The sequence below is a fragment of the Sinohyriopsis cumingii genome, chromosome 5 (assembly GCF_028554795.1).
Source record: "Sinohyriopsis cumingii isolate HCF-2022 chromosome 5, ASM2855479v2, whole genome shotgun sequence".
NCBI classification, from domain to species: Eukaryota; Metazoa; Mollusca; class Bivalvia; order Unionida; family Unionidae; genus Sinohyriopsis; species Sinohyriopsis cumingii.
The window spans coordinates 41,090,115-41,117,714 of record NC_142965.1 but is presented as its reverse complement, the minus strand read 5'-3'; the positions used below and the strand labels follow the sequence as shown (position 1 = coordinate 41,117,714).

Genomic DNA, 27,600 nt, shown 5'->3' with positions numbered 1-27,600 from the left:
AAGGGCGATATGCAGATTGTACATTGCTAAAAAGACTGTTTGAATTCAGATGAGATACAAGGTGGGATAGAGCAACCTTTTCTAAGATTTTTTTATATGAATGGGAGATTAGAAACTGGGCGGTAGTTCTTTAAATCGTTATGGTCTGATGTTGGTTTCTTCAGCAGAGGCTTTACAATGGCAGTTTTGAAAAGTAATGGGAATTCCCCGGATGAGAGAGAGGTATTAATAACATCAGTCAGTGAAGGCAATACTGGATCTAAGCACTCAAGCAGCAGTGATGTTGGAATTGGATCAAGTTCACATGACTTTGGTGCACTCTTTATCAGAATTGTACGTACGACATCCATAGAGACAGGTACAAATGCTGCTAATGGTTGCCGCTCAAATTCTGTATCCTAACTGTATGGTGACGATGAGTCAGTTGAAATTGTGGTGTCAAGCTTATCTCTAATGGTTTGTACTTTGTCATGGAAGAAATTTGCAAACATGTCCGGAAGGGCGACTGGAGAGAAGGTAGTTGGAAGTGGTGTAGATTTGTTCATTGACATTAGCTTGTTAGTAATCTCGAAGAGCTCTTTGCAGCTGGAACTTTCCATGATCTTAGTAGTGTAGTGGGCTGATTTCGCTGCATGGACTATATTTGTGACATTCTTCTTAGAGGCTTCATAGATTTGCTTATGAATAGTGAGTCTGGTGGGAAGCCAAAGCCTTTCAGATTTACAGCGGTCTCTTTTAGCAGTGCGAAGCTGGTCCCTAACACTGCTATACCATGGAGAACACTTTTGAATTGATACTCTGTACTTGGTAGCTGGGGCATGTTTGTCGAGCAATGAACGCAGGCAGTTATCGAGTTGTTCTGCTGTAGGAGGTAAGCAAGTTGTTAGGTTTGCTTGGATGTCGTGCATTAGTTTGGTTCTATTTATCATACGGAAGTTTCTCTTAGTAACAGATAAAGGTGGAGGGTTAGGGACTGATACGTCAAGATGACATATAATGCAGAGGTGATCTGATGCAAGGTCATGGGATACCAGGGAGGACCGTAGAATGTTATTATCAGGTCTATCAAGAATCCAGTCTAAAATGTGACCATGTTTATGGGTGGGTTGGTTAACTGACTGTTTGAGGTTGAAAACATGAACGGAATCTATGAGTTTTGATGTGTTTGGGTTTCCGGGACAAACCGAGGTATAGTTAGTGCGAACTAAATATATCGTTTCCTAGTTTGTTGTATGTTTAAAATATGTACTGCATGGAGCTTCCTGATTCGTTGTATCCGGAGCTCCTTCTAGCGGATACGTCTACAGACTGCAGGCCTACTCGTTTACACACCCCACCCCCCTTTTCATACACACACATAGAAGTTAATGAGACTGACCCTTCTTCTTATTCCGTCATTACCCGGAAGTGTGACACAATTGGGAAATCCCAAGGCTTTTCTTGTAACTGAAAGGGTTCACACGAAAACCTTCAATGCCAATCATATTTGTATTCTTGAAAATGCCATCGAAATATTTAGAAATTTAGATAGCGTGTGTTCTTGTATGATGTGTAATATGATTCGTTTTCTTTGTCAGTATTAAAACAAAGACACAAAACGTTAACCTTTTAGAGCTGGCAGTAAAGACTTATAAAGCTGTACAAAGATTAATGCAAGGTAAAGAGGAGTTGTTTCCCTTTAATTGTACTACACTTTTCTTTCACATGATATTGTCTTCTTTTATAAAGCTGCATTTAAGGTGTTGGGTTTTTAGACCCTTGTTTACTTCAACCAACCAACTTTTTAGTCTTTGTTCATTAATACCCCATTTTTCGATATCGAACCTATTCGTCGTATCTTTTTATTCTTCTAATAAACACGATGGTTTGATAGATGTTTGGTGCTGCGTCCACATATATACCAATTCTCAATTATCCCAAATTCACCTACACGATCCACGGTGACTGGAAGGATGAAGAGTCGTTTTACCACCCAGACCAAACGGGGTCAACTCACGAAGTTTGTCGGTGGTCAATCCTCTTCCCTCCGCACAATATACGTTGACATGTTTTGATATGCATTTAAATACAACCCAATCAATCAATCAATCAATCAATCAATCAATCAATCAATGTTTGGGTTTATGTACAACATATTTTGAAAATATTAACATTATATCTGCATTAGATCTGTCAGAGTACGTTTTTTTCTGTTATACAAATCATTGTATCACTTGCATGTGTTTTTATTCATACACAAATGTAGAGTATGACGGATAAGTTGGCGTTTTTCCCAAATATGTATATATTTATAGGCCACAACTCACACACCTTTTATCTTCAGCTAGTAATTTTCCATTGGTATATTCCACTGGGTTAACCTTGTACAATGCTTCTGTTCTATGTTTATATGTGTGATACCCTTCCTGGGAACATAATCGATTCCTCCCAGGTAACGCCATGCCATTGACTGACTCGGACGATAGGGGAATATTTTATACAACGCAACGGAACGCTTTGAACAGTCATATCTGTGTAGAAGAGAAAGCTAGATTGTAAATAATTGGGGACTGTTTCTTTCTCGTCGAATGCGCACTACCTTACAAGCTGTAGTCATATTACTCTTCTTGATCACTCGTATCGCCAAGGACAAGGTAGGGTTATTATAATTAATGTTAAAAGGGCAGCAAGATAAATACAGATAGTTTAAAACTCATTTTTTTCAATAATTAAAATGAGCATATTGTAAGAAATTGTATTTGGTGCTAATTTTTCTGCTGCCTATTATCAGCTATATATAAGTATTATATATTAGGATAAGGTGTTAACGAATACCTGCATTTAATATTCTTAGCGAAAATATGAAACTATTGAATTAAAAGGAATACTTGCGCATCTAAATTATGTATTGAACTGACTCGTAAGTCACGTATTCTCCAAAAGTTACGTTTCAAACAAAAATTAAAAGAAATAAAATGCAGATACAAAAATAATTGGTTTCGCTACCATTTGAAATTTAAATTAATACCATTTTAACACACTTTAAATTAACCATTTCGTGTATTAAGACATTATCAATATCTTGTTCATGCATAAACTGCAATTCGTGGTGCCGTCTTTATAGTACGAATTCAGACTTCTCGGTCACTATTTTATACGCGTTCTGAAATACTATAGACTCAGACCAAACAAAAAAGACAATATTTTTAATCGATATGTTGTAATACATGTGAAAATAAATTAAAAAATAATAATACTTTGATACCATTGTGAACATAGTATGCATAGGATTTAACGGAAAGTTATCATAATTATAGTTATGTAATAACAATCAAACGTCTTGCTCTACAAAAGAGAAATATATTAAACTGTTACATTTGTATCACTGATATTTGTACCACTGATATAGCTAATCAGCTCAGTAGACCTTGTAGGTTGTACATGTACACTACGTAGAGAGGTATTAAGTTAGCAGGGGATATTTTCGCATATTGGCCCCTGACAGATTTCTTAATTCAAGCGTATGTTGCGAGTTTTTGAGCTATTATTGTGTAATAGCTAAAGATATGGACATATTTGTGAATTTGGTCATTCCATCTGGTGTTGTTCTTGAAACTGATGTTAGGCATGTACACCTCATGTAGTCACTGCATAGCAGGTAGCCAGTGAAATACCAATAGTCGGCAAGGAAGCAGAGCTAGCTACTTACAGCAGAAGTTGGTTCAAGGCAAGTAGAATATTTCAAAAACTGATTCATGAAAACTTTTTTGAATAGCATGAAACTATTAATGTACGTAATGTTTTCAAAATTATCACCCAGAGAAAGGACTTGCGTTTGCACCGTAAGCACCACGTAATAATGGCCTTCATGAAAAATGCATATATAAATGTGGGGGTGGGGTGCATCAATTTTGTATTCTATGAATATCCATTGACTTATCAGATCAAGTTAATTATACTGGTCTGTGTTGCTTTATTATATCTATCCAAAAATATGGACCTTTTTGATCTCATTCAAGAACTTTATTTTTTATGAATTTTTATATTAGGCAGGTGTATGCAACATTAAACTTGTGCATAAAACCTGTCTTCTGTTCTAATATATGCAGTGCCATCGCGTGCCACGGGAGACAATCAGCTACTCTCCTTTATAAACTCGTGTCTGCCTGTGTGATTTCTTTCTTTCTCACGAGTTCGCATAACAAAAAGTGTCACCAATGGTGGTACAAGTTAACCCGTATGGTTTTGTACGTCGTACCAGTAAGACATTTATTGCCTTACGGCCGTATCGGATTACATGGCGAAGGGTCATTATCATCTTGTTAAGAGTTAAAATCTACTTGTACCACTGGTTATCAACAAAACAATAGTAACAAAATCTTCAATGCATAAATTAAATTGCCTGTTTCAGCGATGAGGTTTGAAAAGGAAGATTTGATTGGCTCATTCAAACGGCATGACAGATTTGATTGGCTCATTCAAACGGCATGACAGATTTGATTGGCTCATTTAAACAGCATGACGGGTCATGTTGGATCACAGCTGGCGGTTACTAGTACTCTAAGTGATTGGTTAAGCAGGTTTGTGCATATCCGTAGGAAGCGATGAAATCACGCATGCAGCTGCGGGTGATAAAATCGAAGCAGCGAATTGTCTCCTGTGTTATGGTGCTATGCGTTTGATTATGTATTTGTTATTTGATGACACATATTATAATGTATGATGTCATATGTTAGATTTTAAGATATCATACATTAACATTAAGATGCCATATAATAAAATGAATTATGTTATAGTCAAATGAACATCATCAATAACGTTTTGCATAATATCATCAATACTTATGTATGACGTTTATTGCAAGATATCATGAATCCCAATAATGCCATATAGGAAAAAACAGTTTCAGTAATGCAGGCATTGTACTCGAGTTCTATAGAGACACGGCTGGATCGTAAAACTTTCATATCGTGCTCCTTAAATATAACGATATTTTACGTCCTCGTTTTTAAAAATACAATTTGGTACGGTTGGTACCTGGACATTTTATCTAGATTACAGTCTCCAAAAGTTACACACGTACGCCCAGCATCCCACGCAATACTAAGATATGACTGGACAAGTTGACAGAGATAGTAGATACAACTTGATCCCCTCTTGTACGTGTGTTTTCTTAATCTTCAATCCATGATCTCGTTCACGCTAAGTCTTTCCTTCTGACCCACCCTCAAGAAATGAAAACAGGTTATTAAGTATACGCTCAGCTACTTCGCTGAAATAAGTAAAACATTGTTTTCTATTTTAGTTTGCTTCATTCACGAAACAAATACATGCTTTTATAGAAAATAAGAAAACAATGAAAGGAATTGTCAAATGTAGTACATTCAAGCACCCTCTTCAGGCTCATTTTGACATTAATTTGGATTATATTTATACAAATTTAAATGCAACCCAGAGTTTGTACGAAAAATTTACATTAATTTTCCACCGCTCTGATAAAACTATTCACACCCAAAATCTTTTTATTAATTATTATTGAATTATTATTGTTATATTCGTGGTTTTGTGTACGTTTAAAATATACATCTCTCTGCTTACGTAAGCCTCAGGACCATTTGCAATAGCTCCACAAAAGGTCACACAAGCTAAAATAGTAATATTTTCTCATGAGTGAACATGGTCGCATTCCATAATTAGCCGGAAATCTAAGCTCTGCCATACAGAAACACGTTAAAATGTATGGACAAAATATCCTATCCTATTATCTTGTACTGTTTTCAGGGAGAATGCTGCTAGTTCAAGCTATGACTGCTGGTGTATTGGTAGTGACTGTAGCAGTGTTGGTGACCGTGTTGACCCTGCTGTACACAATGCCAAAACCGCTGCGGCAACATACGTGTGATAAATTGTGCCTCCCAAGTATTCCATTTTCCCAAGGCTCGGACTTATATTGCGGGTGTTCGTCTGATCGTCTTCATGAATACTTGGATGAGGTGAAATTATATAAAAATTGTTCTGAAGCATTAATCCTTCATAATCTATTCCGGTCAAATTACTATATTATATAATCTCTCCTGTTAATAATGCAATTATACACACTTAAATAAATGAGAGTATATACTTATAAAGACTAAAACGTTAATAATAATAATAATAATAATAATAATAAAAATTTAGACAAATGTCCAAAGACGAAAGGAAAAACCCAGACGATTCTCACATAATACGGCAAAATTAAGGTTAATACGACAACTTGTTCGAAAGATTAATCATTAATAAGTCAAGGCCGCGCGGAAAACCAAACACTTCTTTCAAAATTATTTTAATTTTTATTTGTAAATTTATACACTCTCTTTCTAGGAATAAATAGAAAGGCTTTTAATATTGTTATTCACAGATATTCCCAATCTAATATGGCGCATATCATAACTCATTATATATCTAAATCCATTATAGTAAAATTTATTTTGCAGCGTCATTGCAGAACGCGACAAAATTCAATATTATTTACATTTATATCATATGTTTTAATATACCTTACAAGCACATTTACTCGTAGACAATGATATTGATAATGTCATTGCACAGTTCTACAATTTCTCAAATCAGAACCTCAGGTATGGTCGACACACGCACCCACCCACCCGCCCATATATATATATATATATATATATATATATATATATATATATATATATATATATATATATATATATATATATATATATATATATATATATATATATATATATATATATATATATATATATATATATATATATATATATATATAAGTAAATAGATACACGTGCCACTTCATGCATAGGAATACATTTGTAAATTGAACACAATCTCATTTATGTTCATCCTGTCATCCTGTATTTCTTCAAGAACGTGTGCATCATCATCATCATTGCTCTTCATGTATCTACACATATCTGTATGGTATGAACATTTTGTATTTGAATGTACGTTTTTTCAGGCAATCATACAGAAGGATAAGAGACTAAAGCTAAATGATGAAGACAAGCAAAAAATTACCCCTGGTAAGTATTGGAATTATTGAAATATATGTGATGTGATTCAAATAATTGCTCGTAAAATGCGATACAAAGGTGGTGTTTCATTTTCAAATGATTCTTTTTAGGACCTTCCCCACAGCTGATGGGTCTGCTGAAAAGTCTTCGCTGGAACATCAAACCCTCCGCTCGTGTTACGGGAAAGCAACAGCCCCCTCCCCGTCCATGTAAGATTCGCAAAGACTCGTCTATTATATAAACAATGATAATACCACTATTACTGGCGTCTAGAAAAGAGTTATTGGATCAGCATCAAAGTTTACTACACATTAAAATCAAGTCAGTGTAGTTGCAATTTGAGTGTCAGAAATAAAGACAACATTTTTCATATGTTTATAATACACGCACCGAGAATGACTATTTTTATTTCCACATTTCACCTCTACATAGAACAATGCCATAAATGAATACGTTTTATTATATAGCTGTCGATTGTTTTGGTTCGAAAATAAGTCAAAATTTTTTGTGTCTGACGTTTTCTGATTTTATATCACCATACTCTTCAACGAGTCTGGAACTACTTTTTCCCGAGGTTTCCTGAATACAATTATGCCATTGCCGTACTTAAGACTCAAAATGAAATGAGTAGCAGAGTAGCATTCTCTGTAACAAATCTGTATGATCGAGGTTCACCAATTCGTATGTTTCTTGGGTAAATAACTAAAAGAAATTAATGCTGGCATTCCCATATGATGTCCCCATCGGAGCCTATCGCATGTTCCCTCAAGAAATAGTTACCCACTGTCAGCTTGGTCTCATATTTGAACTTTCATAGCCAGCATAAACTGAAATATTTTTTGATGCAAAATTTGACAACTACACAAAATTGTAAACCAGCTATATGGGGCTGCTGCCCCCATGCGCTCAAGAATTCATGCTACTGGAAGTGATAGTAGTGAAAATATTACTCCTGTTTCGCAAGCTTGATTGCCACCACTGATTTTCGTGCGCAATACAGCCAATCAAAATATAATTTGGCTTAGGAAGTTCGTACTAAAAATGTTGAACTATCATGCAGTTTATTTGTTTTTCCGTTATGTATAGTAATAAAAATGTTACAACAATATCACTATGTTAGTAATTACATCATAACTGCTAGACCAGTCTTGTCATGATGCTGATTGTTTTATGTTGACCATACGTCGTGACCTAATAATCAAGATTTCTCTATCTGTCGGTTTGTCTGTCTGTTTGTCTCTTTCTCTGTGAAGTCTAAGGTGTATAAGTAGCTCGGTATTTCTCCAGTTACATTCCTCAAATCGTTACCTTCATTTCGTCTATCTGTAGATGACGGCGAAATGTTTCCAGTGAGGGAATGGGACGAAAAAGACGATAGAGCATTTCTACGATACGGCATGGAATACCGACACGGGCGCTTGGTGGTACCAGTGAAAGGGTTATATCACATTCACTCTTTCCTTGATCTCTACGAAACATCAAAGAACACAACTTCGACAGTAGAATCGACGCGTGGAAAAAGACAGACTGAATCGGTACGTCAAAAACGAAATACAGAACCTGATCAGCAACCCATTGGTATCAAACACGCGATTTACCGCTTTAATATCTTAAACGGCAAAGAAGAGGAACTCATCAGAACGGAACATCCGCGTGAGGTCTCTCAGAACGGGTACTTCAATGTTTACGACAGCTATTTAGCAGCTGCCGTCAGCTTAGATCCAGGGGATGAAGTTTACGTCAAAATTTCGAATTTAGAATTATTAGCGCATCCAAACTCAAACTATTTCGGTGTGTCTATGATTTGAAGGAATGAAACACATTAACGATGTTATTAGTGTAATTGACATTTATTTAGACGAATGGTCGAATGCTTAGCCATCGGGAACGGAAGAAGATGATGACTATAACATCATTAATGTGTTTCATTCCTTCAAATCATAGACACCGATGCATAATATCGGACATACGAATTTAATCACTGTAAATTTTAACTTGCGCACAACATTCAGGAATATGTCTCCGCTTTAAACCTAAACATAGTAACAATGACTCCCTAGATTTAATGTGAAGGGACCTTATTTGTCGTCAACAGTTCGCAGAAACTTCATATCACAGATGGTGCAATATTATGTCATTCGAATTGGAGCAAAATGAAGAAGAACAATAAGGTAGATTTAGTTTCAATGTGTCCATTATATTTCAATTGAAGCTTTGCACAAATAGTCTATTTTCATGAAAATATGACCCTTGCCTCTTTTCTTGACCTTTTAATATTAGCATGAAATCACTTCATTTGAAAACAAAAGTTGTATCTTTGTATGAAACATTTACTGTAGGCTGATAACTTTCATAGTTTGAGTGAACGTATGCAGCTGGGGATAGAAACAATGCTCCGTGTTCATGTTCATCATGTTTTAGCGACTACGTCCCTCATACTGTACCACATGAAGTTCTTTTTCTTCGTAGAAAAATAATTTTGTTGAAAATTCTTTAATAATATGTTAGAATGGATATGTCCGATCAGGCTGAAAGTTGATACGAAAAGAATTTTACAATTGGAAAAGTTGAATTGAAAATTTAGCATCCGCCTTTGATGTTGGACGTCTTGACTCGGCTTGTAATCTATAGTCGCATGTGTCTATCGAGATCAATCATGATGAGACGTGTACGTGTCTTTACTATAGCAGCATCTAAAACGGTATACATTATTTTAAAAAGTAAAGTAGATCACATTCATAACTTTAAAAATATTTAGGAATCAGTGACATTATATGTATCAATATTCCCAAACATTATGTGGTCACTTGGTCCATAATAATAATTTTAAAGTTAATACAGTGAAAGATCAATTGTAAAAGAGCAGTGTATAAAAAGGAAAGAATGTACAATACCGCAATATCTCAACTGGATGCCCAACAAAGTGAAGGGGATACGAAATTTGTACGTGAATTGATACATGTTTGTGACGGTTATTATTTTAACTGGTATGCAAAAAGAAGAGATTGAGCCGGAGGTATTTGTGCCTTTGAAGACACTAAAGTTTAGGTGATAGTATCATTTAATTACAGATTATTTAAGAATGCGAGATAATATTGAATTTTGCATCGTTTGTGTTATTTTCGTTATCACACGTTGTCAACATTGATCGATATAATGGGTTAAATGGAGAGTACTTGTTAACCATTGTGTTGTAGTCGGTACAATAGTGTTTGTTGGTAATTTCTTTCTTCTGTTTAACAGACCGAAAGTTATATAATGTCTATCATGTCATGGTAGATAAATTAAGTGTGATACAAGTTGCTGAGTGTATTATATACTAAACCAAACATGTTTGTATTTATTTGTATTTAATTGATTTAAATACATGAGTAAGAAAGTTCAGTGTTTATGATTGTTGTAAGGAATAGAGACGATAAACATACTATTATGAACACCCACATTGGTAAGTTGATACAGGTAATGAAACATTTTTTGTAGTATATATATATATATAAAGAGAGAGAGAGAAATAGCGGGGATGGTTTTCGAGGAGGGCATGAGGGTCAGATAGTTCACAAGGTATGTATTTATTTTCACTTGAATTTGTACTGTATATATAATGAGTAAAACATTATAGAACATGTACGTGTATTTTAGGCAGCTTTAACCTGTGCATTCAAAAATCGTGTAAAATAATGAATAATATGATCAGTTACTCAGATCTGAACGCCAGGCACTAACGTCATTGAAAATAATTACGTAATAGATACATGTAATTAACATATACGCTTCTTTGTATATTTTATTATTTATTTTCCAGCGATATACTTACTATTCATGAACTTTTAAATATGTCGTGTTACCTATCGTCTTTCATATACACATGCAAATAAATTATTCAACAATTGTTCGTACTGTTTTCTAGATATGAAATCCTGACTTAAATGCCAATTTGATTTCAGAATAAAACGCTGAATAAATTCAAAGTCGTTTTCCATTTGCGTAATTTTCTTAAACGCATTGAACTATCCTTGTCATACTTGACACGGCTCATTATACATTAAGACAATTACACCACATGTTCTCTCACCCTTTCACCTTTAACAACAAGGTTACAGTCATAACAATTTGCTATACTGTTTTAGGAAAGTGTTTTTCAATTCCTTATAGATCCTAAATGCTTTAAATGACTTACTTCATACTTAGGATCAATCGTTATGAAGCTAGGATAATTTGTTCTCGTACACACTTGCTCGCCCCTTTTGACCTTCGGATCAAGGTCATACGTTTTACAGCTGTGTATACGCTTTTTTTTTTTTTTTTTTCATTTCCCAAACATAATGATACCGCTATGGTAGCTAATGAAATGTATAGAACTGACTCACCTGAACCACATATCTGTCATCATACCTATCATTATATCTATGCCAATCAAGAAATACATATCTCTATTCACGTTTTGAGGGCTGGGTGGGTGTGGTGTTGTTTCTCCATCATATATTAGATTGGTAACACAATGAATTTATAATCATATGCCTATTCAAGCACTATTCAGATCTGTATCACCATATTCCTGTATGATCGTAGGTATAATGCTAATCATTTATACAAATATATTATATTAAAGCAGGTGTGCAATGTCTTTAATCTTGAGCAGAGGGTTTATAAGAACATGCGCACTCCAAAGTCATAAACCGGACAAATTTAATGAAGGACCTCGTCGTCTACTGAAAGTTAGACACGAGGACCCAATGAGGTGGCTGATATTTCATTAAAACTAAAATAAGAAAATTAATAAACCAATCAAAGCACCATTCGCTCAGAAAATGTACGCATTTGGATGGCACGTCTCTAGGTACCAGTATTTACGAAGGACCCACTCCCCTCCATTTTGACCCATCTTTCAATCAATGTATGTCTGTTTGTTTGTATGTCAGTCTGTATGTATGGTTATATTTATGTCTGTCTGTCTGCCGGTCTATGTATGTATGTATGTATGTATGTATGCATGCATGCATGCATGCATGAATGCATGTATGTATGTATGTATGTATGTATGTATGTATGTATGTATGTATGTATGTATGTATGTATGTATGTATATATGTATGTATGTATGCAAGTGTATTGACCTGTCCAATCATTTATCTACAAATCACTGCTATGTTCGTACTCAACCAGGGAACAACTGAAACACAGAAAAGACATGAATCACAACACATCGCAGACTGTGGGATAAACTAAAACATCTAAAAGCAAAGGGGACAAGTAACACTCATGGAATTCTGTGAAGCTGAGAAGTTGAACAATTTAAGTTATTTGCTCAAATAGGTTACGTATTAACTTAGAGGAAATATGGGTAATATATAGAATAAGAAGGAAATGGGTAAGATATGAAATAAGAGGGAACATGTGTAAAACATGGAATAAAAGTGGAAAATGGGTAACATGCAAAATAAGAGGGAAAATGTGTAACATATGGAATAAGAGGGAAAATGGGTAACGTATGGAACAAGAGGAAAATGAGTAACCTATGAAATAAGAGAGAACATGGGTAACATATGGAATACGAGGGAAAATATAACATGCATGTGAATGTCAGAGTTGGATAGGCAAAACAATCGCCTATAAAGCAGTTGCCAATGCAGAGTTCAAACCAATTTAGTACGAAGATCAGGTTCCCTTTCTACAGTAACCGCGTCAAATCGGTTTCATAATACCAATCTACAAAAATGCAAGGTTTAGGATGGGGTATTGACATATATTAACTATTCTGCTTGAAACCTGCCTTCATGAGGAAGCCGATACAGGTAAAATAAAGCGAAATATTCAATCATCATCTAGGAAATAGATACAGTGAGCAGGAAAATAGGTGTTGTATGCTTGGAAATAGGTAGTGTGACTTGAAATTAAATATTCTGTTCGCATTATTATTCCAACAGAATTAAAAAAATAATACACGCAACAAATTCATTTGAACTGTTGCTTAGAGATATCGATTCGATTTTTTATGCTGTGTACAGGGAATTAGTCAGGTGATCTGTCTCTGGGTCTTCAGATGCTTTCTTATGTTACGTGTTTAGGTTCGAATAAACAGTAACAAAGGAAAGAGTGAAAACAACAAGCTTTGAAAAATTTAACAAATAATTTATTTCCCTGGAAAAATACTGCAAAAATGAAAAAATAAGAACTTGCGGTTGTAAGAATCAAATCCAAAAATAATCCAAGAATAATCAACGAATTAAATTTTAGTAATCCTAATAATGAAATGTTCTAATGAATTCAAGTTTGAGTCCCGACGAAGAATCCAAGATGGAAGGCGATGACGTATAATGTATCCTTTGTCATGTTGGAATGTCTACAGTTATGTGATATTCACAAACAATAATCTGATGTTTGAATTTCCCAATAAAATTTAATGAAATGTCTTTGTCCAAGAATTCTGTATGAGTACTCGAATTTCTCCAGGAAAAAGAATTATCCTTTAGAATACAAATAATTCGAATAAACATTAAAATAACTCCAAACTGACACAACAAAAGAAACACATTTGCGTCCCAGTGTTTAGAAGCCCGATTGAGATATCTCTATAGACAATGATTATACAGTAACTCAAATGCAAAACAAACTACCGGATGAGGGTCAACTTTCCAGGACCTTTGAGAAGTATTTACGTATAAAAGCACGTAGTCCCAGTATGACTTTGACAAGAACCAATCATTTTAATATGAGAATAAGATTTTTAAAAAAATGTTTACTTCTTTACTGATTTATGAATTAAGTCTGGGAACTAGGTCATCTTTAAGTGTTTACAAATGATTAGTCAAGGTCAAACTAGTTTCTGAAAAGGTATCGAGTTCCTAGTTAACAAAACTACATTATGTTGACAAATAATGAAATCAAAAATAAAAAGATTTTAAAACTTACAAACAATTAAATTAAATCAAATATAAATTAAATCAAATATACGTAACACTCACCCATAAAGAAAAAGAAAGATTTATATAAAAAAACCTTTCTTTTTACCATTGATTAATTATACATGAGGTTAAAAAGAACTATTATAAATTACATTCAGTGTTTATGAAATAATACATTGTTATACACGGGAAAATGCGTCTGCTACTAACCTATCTATTCATGTGATGTGCGTGTTGTTAATATGATATTCCAGTAACAACAAAACTCCACCTTAGTAGTCTTTGATTTTTATTTTTCATGTTGCCGATGAAAGCAAGGGGGTTGTGGTCAGTAACACAATAATCGAAGGAGCTGAACTAACGTAAACTTCAAAATGTTGTAACGCCAACATCAAAGCCAAACATTCCTTCTCGATTGTTGAATAATTTATCTGGTGCTTATTTAATTTCAGAGAAATATGGCACACTGGATGATCAATACCATTTACATCTTCTTGAACCAAATCTGCTCCAGCCCCAACATCACTTGCATCAACATGCAGTTTACATGATTGGCTGAAATTTGTAGCTGTAAGAACTGGCGCATTTTTAAGTATGGCTTTTAACTTTTCAAAAGCCACCTGACATTTGTTCAGTCCAAAGGAACTTGTTTTTCTTACTCAATACATTTGACAGGGGTTCAGCAGTTTTAAAACAAATTGGAACAAAACTTCCGATAGTATCCAGCCATACCTAACAATCGCATCATTTTCTTTTTATTTACAGCACAGTGAATTCAGAGATAGCTTTGATCTTAGCATCAACAGGTTTAACTTGTCCATGTCCCACGATGTGTCCTAGAAACGTTACACTAGCACGGTAGAACTCACTCTTGGATAAATTAATTGTCAAACTTGCATCTGTGAGTCTGTCAAAGAATTTCCGAATTGTTGCTAAATGTTCTTTCCAGGTGTCGTTGTAGATGATGACATCATCACTGTAAGCATCACAATTGTCTAGACCAGAGGTAATCATATTCATGAGACGTTCAAAAGTACTTGGCGACCCTTTCATCCCAAACGGCAGTAGTTTATATTGGTAAAGTCCATCTTGAGTCACGAATGCCGAAATTTCCTTTGCTCTTTTCGTAAGTGGAATTACCAAAATCCTTTCAGAAGGTCACATTTCGTGACACACTTGGCATTTCCGAGCTTATCAATACAGTCATTGATTCTAGGTAATGGAAATAAATCTGTTTTTGCTCTATAAAATCATTCTCCAGCAAGTACTGAATTTCTTTTTTTCAAGTACTCCTGTTTGAGAGGGTTCATCATGTACGGGTGTTGTTGTTTCACAGGTTTGGAATTTACAATTTCAACGTCTTTGAAAGTTTTGTTCGTTCTTGTAGGAACATCTGGATATAAGTGCTCATATTCAAATAATAACTGTTTAAGTTCATTTATTTCTTGCAATTACAGATATGAAAGTTTCTGGTTCAGATCTTTCAATACTTCTGAATTCCGAAGATTTGTCACTCCAATTGCAGAAGAATTCGATGATATTCCTTAATTAAATCTTCCTATGAGCCGAACAGGTACAACTAAATTAATTGCATGTTTAACCTGGCTATCTCTTTCAATATACTGGTACTCTTATAATTTATTTAGATCCCAGGAGCACTAATATTCTAATTTAACTCATTAATTTTCTTCTCAACTGTGTAAAGGCCGTAATATCTCATCTGAAGAAATTTTTGAAGAATGAGCATGATAGACAGAACCACATTTTTACCAGACTCAAACTTTCTCTCCATTAAAGTTCTGTCAAACCATAATTACATTTTAACTTGAATTGCTGAATGCTAAATCCAAACGTAATAGGCTGGAAAGTTCTAGACCTAAAATTTGACCCTTGATCCGATTGGACAGATTTGGGAAGGCCAAATTGAGTTAAAAAACTTGATCAAAGTTTTAATATTCCTCAAAGGAATTGCCTCTGGAAACCTTGTTGACGCATACATTATAGTCACACGGTATTGGTTACCTGACCTGGTCTTAGGTAAGGGACCAACAAAATCTACCATAATTCTAATAAATGGTTCGTCAAAGGCAGGAATAGGTTGTAGATGAGCCTTATGTATTTTCGGATTGGGTTTTCCTACCATTTGACAAGTATGACAAGATCTACAGTATTTACCAACATCACATTTGATTTTTGGCCAATAGAAATGAGTCCAGATCTTGTGATAAGTCTTAGTGATCCCTAAATGACCAGCAAAAGGAGTTTCATGGGCCAGACTAAGTATTTCTTGTCCGTAAGGTTTTTGGAACTAAACTATGATAGTTCACTGACCTCTCATTACCAGCAGGTACATCAGTAGGTCTCCATTTTCTCATAAGAATTCCATTTTTAATGAAATGACAGCAACTTCAGTGGCTTCAGTTTCACTGATGACCCTTTCAAACAAACAGGAGATCTCGGGATCTTTTTCCTGTTCGACGACAAATGATTGTCGTTTGTCACCCTGATTAGAATAAAGAGAATGAGTAGTTAAAAGAGAATCACAGTGATCAATACCTTCTGATTGATCCAAACAAGGAGTGAAAGTGACTTCATCAAAATCCTTACCAATGCACGTGTCAGCTAATGGCATACCTTCCTTATCAACATCATTCTCAAGAGCTTTGTTTGCCATAGCCCTGGTAACTGCTCAAGCTGGGAAAATATCAGGAAATTCTTTCTCAATTGGATCTACCTTCTGATCCAAGCAAGGCTTGTCAGCTACAAGTGGATTAACCACAATATTGGCTCCAGCTAGGTCGTTGCCTAGTAATAAACAAATGCCCTCAGCGAGTGCAACAGACACTGTGCCGACTGCCATGGGTCCTGGGACTAAGTCTGATGACAAATTTACACAACGGAGAGGAACATTAACAAAGCCAAATTCTACTCCCTGAATAAGAAAACTCTCATTAGAAGAAGACTTCTCGGAAAAAGGCAAAGCACCTGACTATACAATACTCTTAGAAGATCCTGTGTCCCTTAAAATGTTAATAGGGATAGGATAGGCCGAATCACCCAAGAGTGATATAGAACCCTTCGATATAGTTCATAATTCTCCATAATAAAATCAGACTGGGGTTTATTAGACCCGACAAATGTATTGCTTTCAATACATGACCGTGACCTTGATCTCTTAGAAATAAGAGCCTTTGGAATAGGTCTGTCTTGATTCTGATGCCTTTTGTTTCCTTCAATATGTAGCAATCAGAAATAATGTGGTCTTTCTTCTTGCAATAGGTACACGTAGAAAGAGACAAGAATCTTGAGTCAAGCTTATCTGAAGTTTGATGTTTAGAAGTTATGCCAGTTTGAAATTTAGAAGGGTTTATATTAGGCTGAAATACTTTTCTGCCAGAAGACTGTTGAGTGGAAATCTTATTTACAAAAGGAACTTTATGAGTTAGAAAATACTCATCAGCAGCACAAGCAGAGTTTTCCAAGGTTTCGATCTGATGCTCGTCAAGATAAGTCTTAATGTCATGATGGACACAGTTCTTGAACTCTTCAAGTAATACAAGTTGTTTGAGACTTTCAAACTCTTCTTCAACTTTCTTGGCTAAGCATCATCTATTAAATAGCTGCTATTTTTCTCTGGCAAATTCGACATGAGTTTGTCTAGCTTCTTTTTTATAGTTTCTGAATTTATGCCGATAAGCTTCAGGGACTAACTCATATCCCCTTAAGATGCATTCCTTAATTGTATCATAGTCACCACTTTGTTGGACTGACAGTGAACGGTAAATATCACTAGTTTTACCAATCAGTACACATTGTAATAAAGTCCAATGCTTCCTTGGCAATTTCAAATATCAGCAACTTTTTCAAAATAAGAAAATTCTTTGTCTACATCTTTTTCTTTAAAAGGGGGCACTATCCTAATATTCTTTGCAACATCGAAATTTAAATTTTTCTTTGAAGTTGGAATATGCTTTTCACTTGCCAACTCTATTTATATTATTCTAAATTAATATTCCCACTCTTCCTTCTCTCTTTGCATTCGCATTTGTATCTCATTCTCTTCTCTCGTTCTTCCTTATCTGATTACATTTGCATTTGTTTTTGTTTCTCACTTTACTGTCTCTCTCTCCTCATTCTCATATTGTAACTGCATTTGTTTTGTTTTGTTGTCTTTTTGCAAGTGCATTTGCCTTTCTTTCTCCTTTTCTTCTGTTTGTAAATGCATTTGTTCTTTTTCTTTCTCCAGTTGCAACTTCATTTGGTTTTCTTCTTTATCTTTCTGAAGTTCCAGCTTCCTCATCTCTAATCCCATCTTGTATTTTAGTTCTAATTCCTTTACTTTTATGTCAGAGTCTGATACAGATTTACTGATCAAAACCAAAGCACTTTTATCCAAAACATTATTTTCTACCAAGAACTGGACCATAATATTTTTTATTTATTGCTTCGTTAAGGAAGCCTTTACCTCAGAAAGATCATACTTTTTGGCAAGCTGAATTAATTCATCATTTTTTGAAAGGTCGAATTGGTCCTGGGTAGGACTTCAAAGAAAGGTTTCCACTCTTGCTGACATTTTAGTGAAAGCTTGCCGATTTCAATAAAGATTTAAAAAAAAACTAGGGGAATTCAAATTTCAAAAAAAAAGTATTCGGAAATATTTTAGCCAAAATTCAAAATAATCACGAGGACGAGCCACTCAATTCTTACGTTATGTGTTTAGGTTCTAATAAACAGTAACAAAAGAAAGAGCGAAAACAACAAGCTTTGAAAAATTTAACAAATAATTAATTTCCCTGGAAAAATACTGTAAAAATGAAAAAATAAGAACTTGTGGTTGTAAGAATCAAATCCAAAAATAATCCAAGAATAATCCACGAATATAATTTTAGAAGCCCTGATAAGGAAATGTTCTAATAAATTCAAGTTCGAGTCCCGACGAATAATCCAAGATGGAGGGCGATGACGTATAATGTATCCTTTGTGTTGTCGAATGTCTGCAATTCTGTTTTATTCACAAACATTAATGCGGTGTTTGAATTTTCCAATGAAATTTAATGAAATGTCTTTGTCCAAGAATTCTGTATGACCACTCAAATTTCTCCAGGAAAAAGAATTATGCTTTAGAATACAAATAATTCGAATAAACATTAAAACAACTCCAAACTGACACAACAAAGGAAACACCTTTGTGTCCAAGTGTTTAGAAGCCCGACTGAGGGATATCTCTATAAACAATGATAATACAGTAACTCGAAACGTAAAACAAATTCCCGGATGAGGAGCGACTTTCTAGAACCTTCGATAAATATTTACGTGTGAAAGCAAGTAGTCCCAGTATGCCCTTGACAAGAACCAATCATTTTACTCTAAGAATAAGATAAAAATAAAAAGATGTTTACTTTCTCTCACTGATTTATTTCTGAATTAAGGTCGGAAACTATGTCAACGTTAAGTGTTTACAAATGAACAGTCAAGGTCAAACTATTATCTGGAAAAGTATCGAGTTTCTAGTAAACAAAACTACATTATGTTGACATATAATAAAATTAAACATATAACATTTTTAAAACTTACAAACGATTAAATTAAATCAATTATAAATTAAATCAAAGATACGTAACAGCTTCATATTCCTAGAGAAGAGCCTGACATTCTTCATCCAAACAGAGTGTTTAGGCTGGGCGAGTACCAAGAGGGAAAGACAGCGTCGCTGCCTTAAAAACGGCTTGATTCTTTGATTGGAATGCAGCGAGATGGTATAGTGACTTTTCTACGCCCCAGTATGTCAGTGTACTTCGTCCTATCTGCTTTGCGGAAGTTCCAACGTGTCTCTGAAGAGATGTGTATAGCCGGCAGCTGAAGTCCAATATGGATAAGTACTGGTCTGTGCTGGCTGTGTGGGAAGTCTTCTAGAACAGTTTGGCTTACTGGCTGAGGATGGTCACCGATGGAGCTATCCTAGAAGAGGTCAGGTGAGTAGTCCTTTTGCCATTTTGCAGAATGAAAGGTCACACATTGCTTGGAGTCATGGGTCAAAAGAAGGTAGTTGTTCTTTGCCCAGTCTACCAAGTGTTCCTCGTCTTCATCGGAGTGTGAGTAGCCCCAGTCAGGGTGATGACTGCTGAATCAGCCAATATAGATGGCTGGGTGTTCGAGATTTGGAACAATATTGTTGTCCCAGTGGGCGCTGGGTACTTTGTAGACATTAGCAATCTTGTACCCATCCAACCTGGACCTCATCGCCGAATCTGGTAGAGGAAACTGGAGAGGCATCATTATTATCGCAACTTGCATACGTAGCACGGCCTAATTTGGAGTCAGGTGTTGATGAAATTAGGTCAAAGCCTTCAATGGGTTCCCGTCCTTCTACCTGGTCTGCTACGTGAGTCTTCTGCAGATAGATTATGACAACATTATGACGGTGGGCTATAGTGCTGATGATGGTTCGTTTGGCTGCTTAAAGAACATCAACGTTAAGTTGTAAAACTCGTAGGCCGGTCCGATGGCTTGAAAGTCAGCGGACATTGGCACGTCAGGGAATGCTCTTGGTAGTGGCACGTAACCGGGATTCGTTGCTGAGTTCGGTTTGCAAGTTGGATCCTTTGTTTTCCACTGAACAGTCCGTACAAATGCTTTCTTCTGAAATAACATCTGCGTACAACTTGAAACATGTCTGAATACTTACAACAGGGACACAATAAGTGTAAATGACTAAAAATATAGGAATGAATCTGACTGCTTAATTTTCTTCTTATCTGCATTGTATATTGCGACTGTGCTTCGCAATAGACCACACATGGCAGCATAAACGACTCATTTTGCGTCGAATTGGGCCTATTCACGTGACCTAGCGCATCCAATGGGAAGTTACATAATTATTCTCAAAACATCTAAATCCCACCAGTAACTGAGAAACAATGCCACAGGCACCATTTAAGTCTTATTAGTAGGATTATTTTTAATAACTGACAACACGTACGTAAGCATCTATTATTGATCCTAAGCAATATTATAATCTGAATATATATATATATATATATATATATATATATATATATATATATATATATATATATATATATATATATATATATATATATATATATATATATATATATATACATACATACATACATACATACATACATACATACATACATACATACATAATTTGAAATATGTCGTCCATGATACCTGAGATGGGATTTATAACTTACGCTAGACTTGCACTTGAACAATGCAGCCATGTTGCTGAAACGTAGCATTTCATTTATTAACTGGTATCCATTTCTAATATCGTTACCTTCAATGGATCGTCCTTGCACAGAACTTAAAACGAAGATCAGCTTTGACTGGCATGGTTTATCCTAAACATGTAGTTATCATCACAAAAGTAAATTATATTTTGTGCATAATATGGCTACAATCAATTGGTAGGGGTTTTCTATTGCTTAACCTACCGTTGCTTTTAAGTATACACAGAGCAGAATCTAGGGTTTTTAAAACTGAATTGTCATTGACAATTTGGCCACCATGAACAGATTCCTCCGGAATAAAGCTTTATAAAACGTATCAAGAGAAAATTAAATTCAAAATTTTATTTTAAACTCAAATAATATACGCTCTTATTCTTCGTTGTATTCCCCCCTCCCCCCCAAAAAAAAAAAAAAACAAAAAAAAAAAAACAAAACAAATAAACAAAAAAACAACGATAACTATAAACACAGGCGATAAATTTGGCAAGACAATGATATGACAAAAGCAATGGTTGAGATAAAACTCTATGGGTCAACTCTTTTCAGAAAAATACTCCTAGAGTAATCTTTTCCCAAGACATGTCATGACCCATTATTAAAATTATTATACGTTTTACGAGCTATGAGGGATCAGCTGTCATGCTTATATCTGTGTAAACAATCTGAGCATTCGTTTTCTTTATCTGCTGTCACTGACAATTTTCGTTTGGCTTATTATGCCACTTGAGCTAGAAATGCGCGAAACACAATTTGTTTATACCCAGTCAATCCAACTTATTTTAAAATACCTATTGAATGCACAATATGCTGATAAATATCTCCAACCCATAATGTGTTGGTTGGTTCCTAATGTAATTTGTCATACGATACCTGTTTTTGTGTATCAATAGACATGGTAACATACTTTGCCCGATTAATATGGTGCACTTTTGTAGGAATTATATAATTTTAAGTGTGGGGGAGGCATATTACGCTGGAAGGGGACATTCCTTGCCAGTTGCTGAGAATGCTAACATTCAATATACAGTCTTTGCTGTTTTCAACAAGTATATGCTACTGATAATCAAAACCAATTAATTTCAACTACCTTTGTACTTCCACCAATCCATTGATGTTACATTTGAGTTGGTGGCGAAAAACATGTTTAGTATTTAATATGCCTTCACACATAGACAAATTCCTCCGGAATAAAGCTTTATGAAACATATCAAGAGAAAATTAAATTCAAAATTTTATTTTAAACTCATATAATATACGCTCTTATTCTTCGTTGTATTTCCCCACCACCACCAAAAAAAAAAACAAAAAAAAACAAAAAAAAAAAAAAAACGATAACTATAAACACGTTCTCTTGCTCGTAAAACAATTAGTCATTTTGACCTATATCAGATTTTTCTTTCATTTGAATTATTTATTGCCAACAGCATTGCTATGACAGTTACAGAGGTTCAAGGTCGTCAAATAATTTTCAAGTGTATTGACTTAAAAAATACAATAAGTCACTAAATGTATTTAGTTATAAACTATTAGGAGCATATGCCTTCACAGAGGTATGACTGGCACATGTTTACACGAGGGGATTGCGTGTACAGTTATTGTTGTAGAAATAATAATAATAATAATAATAATAATAATAATAATAATATTCATTTAACGGATTTAACACATTTGGTCATGAAAAACTCATCTACCATGTGGTCCTCAATTTTCGTACTACGTTATGCTTGTTTTAAATGTCATTTACACACACTCAAGTATCCTCTCACAAGTACTCATATATATTTAAAATGAATTAGTATGTGTAACGATACTGGTCAACGTATACATATACATATATGAACAATATACTATGTACATGTATAAACAGTTCAGTCTTTCCGAAGTCGTATATACATTCATCGAATAAAACCTGCACATATTATTTCTAGACATAGTAATAATGTACTCTATTGGGATGCATTCTTATATCAATACAGATGGTCAAGAGATGATTTTTTAAATATGTTTTAAGCGAAGAAAGAAAATTTGAATTACATATACTCAGGGGTAAGGAAAGCCAAAAGGCAGGTGCTGATACAATGATTGGGTTCGACAGTTATTGGTTTTCAACCACGGAATCTGTAGATTGTTGTTAGTTGTTGATCGGAGATTATGCTATGCATATGCATTTGTATGGGAAAATATGAACGAGATTTTCGGATGGAAATACTGCACGACCTTGGGAGTACAGTATATCAATCCAACAAAACGAGTTCATATTTTCCCATACAAATGCAGTAACCTTTTATTATATGCTCATTTTCTTATTATGTTTAAGGCTTAATTATATAAACAAAAATACACTACAAGAAACAAAGTAACTAAATGTATGCCGTATTCCAAACTAAATACACAAGCGCATATTTATCATTACACAACAACAACATTAATAATGCGCACATAACTCCGCCCAGATAAGATTGAACTTAGTCGCGCGTAACTTTCGAAAGAAAATGGCGTTTTTGGTCTACTTAGAATTGAAATTTAGAGTCATATTGTGAATGAATGCGCATTGCAACAAATGTTCCATTTGATCTAGACTGAATAGATTTTGATATTTTTGTCGATTCTATGAAATGTTGTGATTATGGACTGGATTTACCTGTGCCATTTCAACATGAAGTACATCGGATTTCAGCAGCGAGGGAACAGTGTGTTGACATGTGCAAGTGTGTTTCTGTTCTGTCACTGAATGTTTGAAATCATAATGTGGGAAAATATGAAGCCTTTCAATTGCAATTATCAAAAAGACGCTATGGAATATAATGTTTATTTCTTTTTGAGTGCAGTAAGGAGGGTGTCACGTTTGCTCAGCTCCAGTTCGTAAGTCGTGTATAAACTAAGGTATTATTACAAGAATTGTTTTGATGTCTAAACATTGCCACATCGTCCTTGTGTTTTCACAGGAAGCTTTTTGGGGGACAGAGCTTCCGGTTCAGTTGAGTCCCGAGTCTGTAAGAGGGGAGACGGAAGGAGACTAATAGAGCAGTCGGAGTCGACAAGTCTAGTCGGTGGAGAGAGTCGAGGAAGAGGAGAAGGAAAAGAAGTCGAAGAGGAGAAAGTGGAGAAGGAGGAGGCGTATATAGAAGTCGAGGAGGAGAAGGAATTTGGAGGACGTCGGGAGGAAGAGGAGAAGGAATAGGAGGAATAGGAGAGAAGAATACACAGATGAGGAGATTACAAAGACAGGTGGAAAGCTGTCTCACACTACTAATCAAATGATGCAATAGGCTATCACAGGGTCGAGTGGGAGGAGAGTACTTGGGAAATTTTAATCATTTGATTATTGAATTACCAATAAAATGTTATTCGTTGAATTTCACTTTTTTGTATATTCAATCATTCAACCGTCGGCATTGCTGACGGGGGCCTCAGAGCTTTACATCTGTCTTTCACTAATTTAACTTCCAACCAAAATCGAGCCTGGGTGGGACTTCTATAATAATGTGAATAGAATATTGGGAGCACCCCAAAACAACCATAACACGCCTATCATAGTGGTTGGTTGCATAACAACCCGACATGTCACAGAGGATGTAACTGCACTTGGAATATAGTAGTAAAATACTGAACGGTTCTCACAATGTAAAGTTAACGGAGAAAAATATGAGCATATGATAAGATACATTATAACCATGGGGACGTCCATTAATTATGTCAACAATTTTTAGGCAATTTTTACCCCCCTCCCCCTTGTCAACAACTGTCAAACTTTTAGTGACCCCCCCCAATAAAATTTTACCCCCCCACACACACACACAAACTAACAATATTTTATACGGCTGGCTTTTATGCTAAAAATAGAACTATGGAAATTAAAAGGTCTACAAATAAATTTTAATACATTTTTTTACTTGTTTAACAGATTTCAAATTGACTATAACACTTTGAATTCATGAAAAAATCGAGAGTTTATATTCTAGCTTCTATCATCTTCCCATGGGGAAGCCAAATGTTCCTCAATTGTTATAATGGGCATAGTGGCTGATTCATTAATTTCTTGTGGAACTAATACACCCGACAAGTCAACATCATCTTCATCTAACCATTCTGCGCTTAACATCTCTCCATGAGCAATAATTGCCATCAGCTCTCTCTGTCTTTTGGCAGCCACTCGTATTGGCCGAATTCTTTGCGGTTGAGGAGCATGTGGTAATTGCCTAGGCCCAAGATCGCGTTGTCGGTGCTGTTGAACATGCTTCTTCAACATGACTTGTGAAGCAACATAGAGGTGACAGATTTTGCAGATCCGTTCAAGCAAAGACAACTGAATGGAAGGACAATATAGATCATATGGAAGAATTTTCAATGCCTTTGCCGATCGAGGTAGCATGTTATCAACTTTCAAAGACTGATTGAAGAAAAGAGATGGAAATCTGTGCAAGTCGCTCTCAGATGCATCTGGTGCTTTAAGGCCTGTCTACATTCTACAATCTACATTGAATAAAAACAAAATATGATGATGCAAGACTATGACTTCCTTGGCAAGATTAAACTGGTGGGCTGTTGACGGGCGAGCGAGTGTGTGCCATACCAACGCACCGACTAATTTCCTATTTTTTGATTTATCAAATTTATTGTAAAATATAACATTGTTGACGTCAATTTATCTTGAACTCCCCCCTCCCCCATGTCAACAATTGTCAAACTTCTTCAAACACCCTCCCCCCCCCCCATTTTGTTGACATAATTAATGGACGACCCCCATGGCATTTACAATAAGAATTAGTAATTTAAACGGTAAGACACTCAGACCGAATATCACCAAGAAAATGATAATTATTTTTTGATCGAGATACCTATATTATCATCATTGTACCCAGACCGATGTACCTAATGTTAATAATTATAGGCAGGTAGATCACCTCTCTCCCGTACGTACTGTTGTCCTAAAGATGCATCCGTTTTCTAGAGCTGCATACTGTGACGAGTCTGCCTAGATAACCATGTTAAGTGTTCTCTCTCTCTCTCTCTCTCTCTCTCTCTGTGTGTATGTGTGTAAGTGATTTGGATTTTTAACGTAGCTATAACAATATTTTTTGTAAGTCATATCGCTACGATGTCTGCAGTGTGGCAATTTATAGTGATGTCTAGCACTGGGGCATTATGCCGCAGACACATATCATGATGCCCCACCTAGTCACATTATCTTGAAACCAAGCCGACCAGTCCTAACAATATCTTGTTAATGCTGAGCGTCTAGCGAGGAAGCTGTTAGTACCATGTTTTATAAGTCTTCGGTATGACTAGGCCGGGTTTGAACCCGCGACCTCCCGCATCCGGGACGGACATTCTAATCACTCGGCCACCTGAGCGGTCCCAAGTTTCCTGTGCAGTTTTTTCCCTACGCATTACCAGTTTGTATTGCTTTCTTTAGAATAAGTTGGTATGTCGTGTTTGGGTAATGTTTACTAAGGATAGTAGATTTTGATTTCGGTATAGGAGTAACATTGTATATGTGTGTGTGTGTGTGTGTGTGTGTGTGTGTGTGTGTGTGTGTGTGTGAAAATAGTTGCTGTCCCTGTGTCTTCCACGTGAGTCATGTCAGAGTGAAAGAAAGTATATGGTAGCTGGCATGACGCTAGCAAAAAGATATCGTGGTTTGATTGTGCATGCAAGGTTGAACAATCTGACAATATTTATCAATATGTCATTATTTTGCGTCATGTCTATGTCCCGTCTTGAAAAAGGCCAGATAAAATGACTTTATCTAAGGGGAAAAGCAACTGGTTCATAAGTTATTTGTATTTGGTGTCAAACTGATTTCTGATCTCAGTCTCATACTTGGACTATAACTGTGTTGTATTTATGGAGGTCATGTTTGCTCAGTTCTGTTTTGAGACTGTCCATGGTGACAGCAGTGTATGATTTTACATGTGCGTCTCGTGAAAGTCTTCCGGTATTGATTCCTTTCAGAAGAGATTATCCTGAGGTCATGGTCTTTGTTGGTTGGGGAGGAGTATGACTAAGTCGATTTTGTCCGAGAATGTTGATAACTTTCTTTAGTGAGTATGGGTTTGTCATTTCTTGGTTTACCCCTGTCTGTCAGACTGGTGGCTGCTTCGTTAGCCGACTTCGGTTATTTGGTATTAGCTTTCATCGATTCAATAAAAATATTTGTTTGGTTTAGTAATACAGCTGTTTTCTTATTTGTTGCAAGTTGGCATTTAATGCTTGCTATTTGATTTCTTCAAGTTGCATTGAGGTTGGTTCGTCATACACACCCGTGCGTTTTGTGATCCTGGATATATAGTCGGTTATCTTTTACAATGTTTGACTCTATATTGTTTGACAAAATTTTTATTGGTTTACAATGACCGTTGTATAAGCCTGTAATTAATATATTAAAGCCTGAACCGTTTTAAAGTCTGGATGTATATTTTGTAC

At 35.4% G+C, this 27,600-nt stretch overlaps 1 protein-coding gene and 1 long non-coding RNA gene across 4 annotated transcripts in view; one reads left to right on the top strand and one right to left on the bottom strand.

The window, feature by feature from the left end:
* Positions 1 to 27,600, bottom strand: part of LOC149799008 (uncharacterized) — a 75,915-nt gene that overhangs the window by 18,864 nt on the left and 29,451 nt on the right. The window lies entirely within an intron of this gene.
* Positions 2,383 to 24,530, top strand: LOC149799009 (tumor necrosis factor ligand superfamily member 15-like). 3 transcript variants are annotated; one of them, XR_016421055.1, is made up of 7 exons: positions 2,385 to 2,633; positions 5,761 to 5,972; positions 6,962 to 7,025; positions 7,127 to 7,225; positions 8,346 to 8,551; positions 15,376 to 15,491; positions 24,120 to 24,530. XR_016421055.1 is itself a non-coding variant. In XM_089957951.1 (6 exons), the coding sequence occupies exons 2-6, from the start codon at positions 5,766 to 5,768 to the stop codon at positions 24,192 to 24,194; spliced, it is 651 nt and encodes a 216-aa protein (XP_089814077.1). In that variant the 5' UTR covers positions 2,383 to 2,633; positions 5,761 to 5,765; the 3' UTR covers positions 24,195 to 24,530. The 3 variants fall into 3 exon arrangements, 2 of the variants coding, with proteins under 2 accessions (XP_089814077.1, XP_089814076.1); XM_089957951.1 differs by lacking the exon at positions 15,376 to 15,491 and having other exon boundaries at positions 2,383 to 2,633; XM_089957950.1 differs by lacking the exons at positions 15,376 to 15,491; positions 24,120 to 24,530 and having other exon boundaries at positions 2,387 to 2,633; positions 8,346 to 10,984.

Coding starts and splice junctions, on each gene's coding strand:
- LOC149799009 (XM_089957950.1), top strand. CDS start 5,766: ATGCTGCTAGTTCAAGCTATGACTGCTGGTGTATTGGTAGTGACTGTA. Junction 7,026..7,126: donor CAAGCAAAAAATTACCCCTG/GTAAGTATTGGA, acceptor GATTCTTTTTAG/GACCTTCCCCACAGCTGATG. Junction 7,226..8,345: donor ACAGCCCCCTCCCCGTCCAT/GTAAGATTCGCA, acceptor GTCTATCTGTAG/ATGACGGCGAAATGTTTCCA.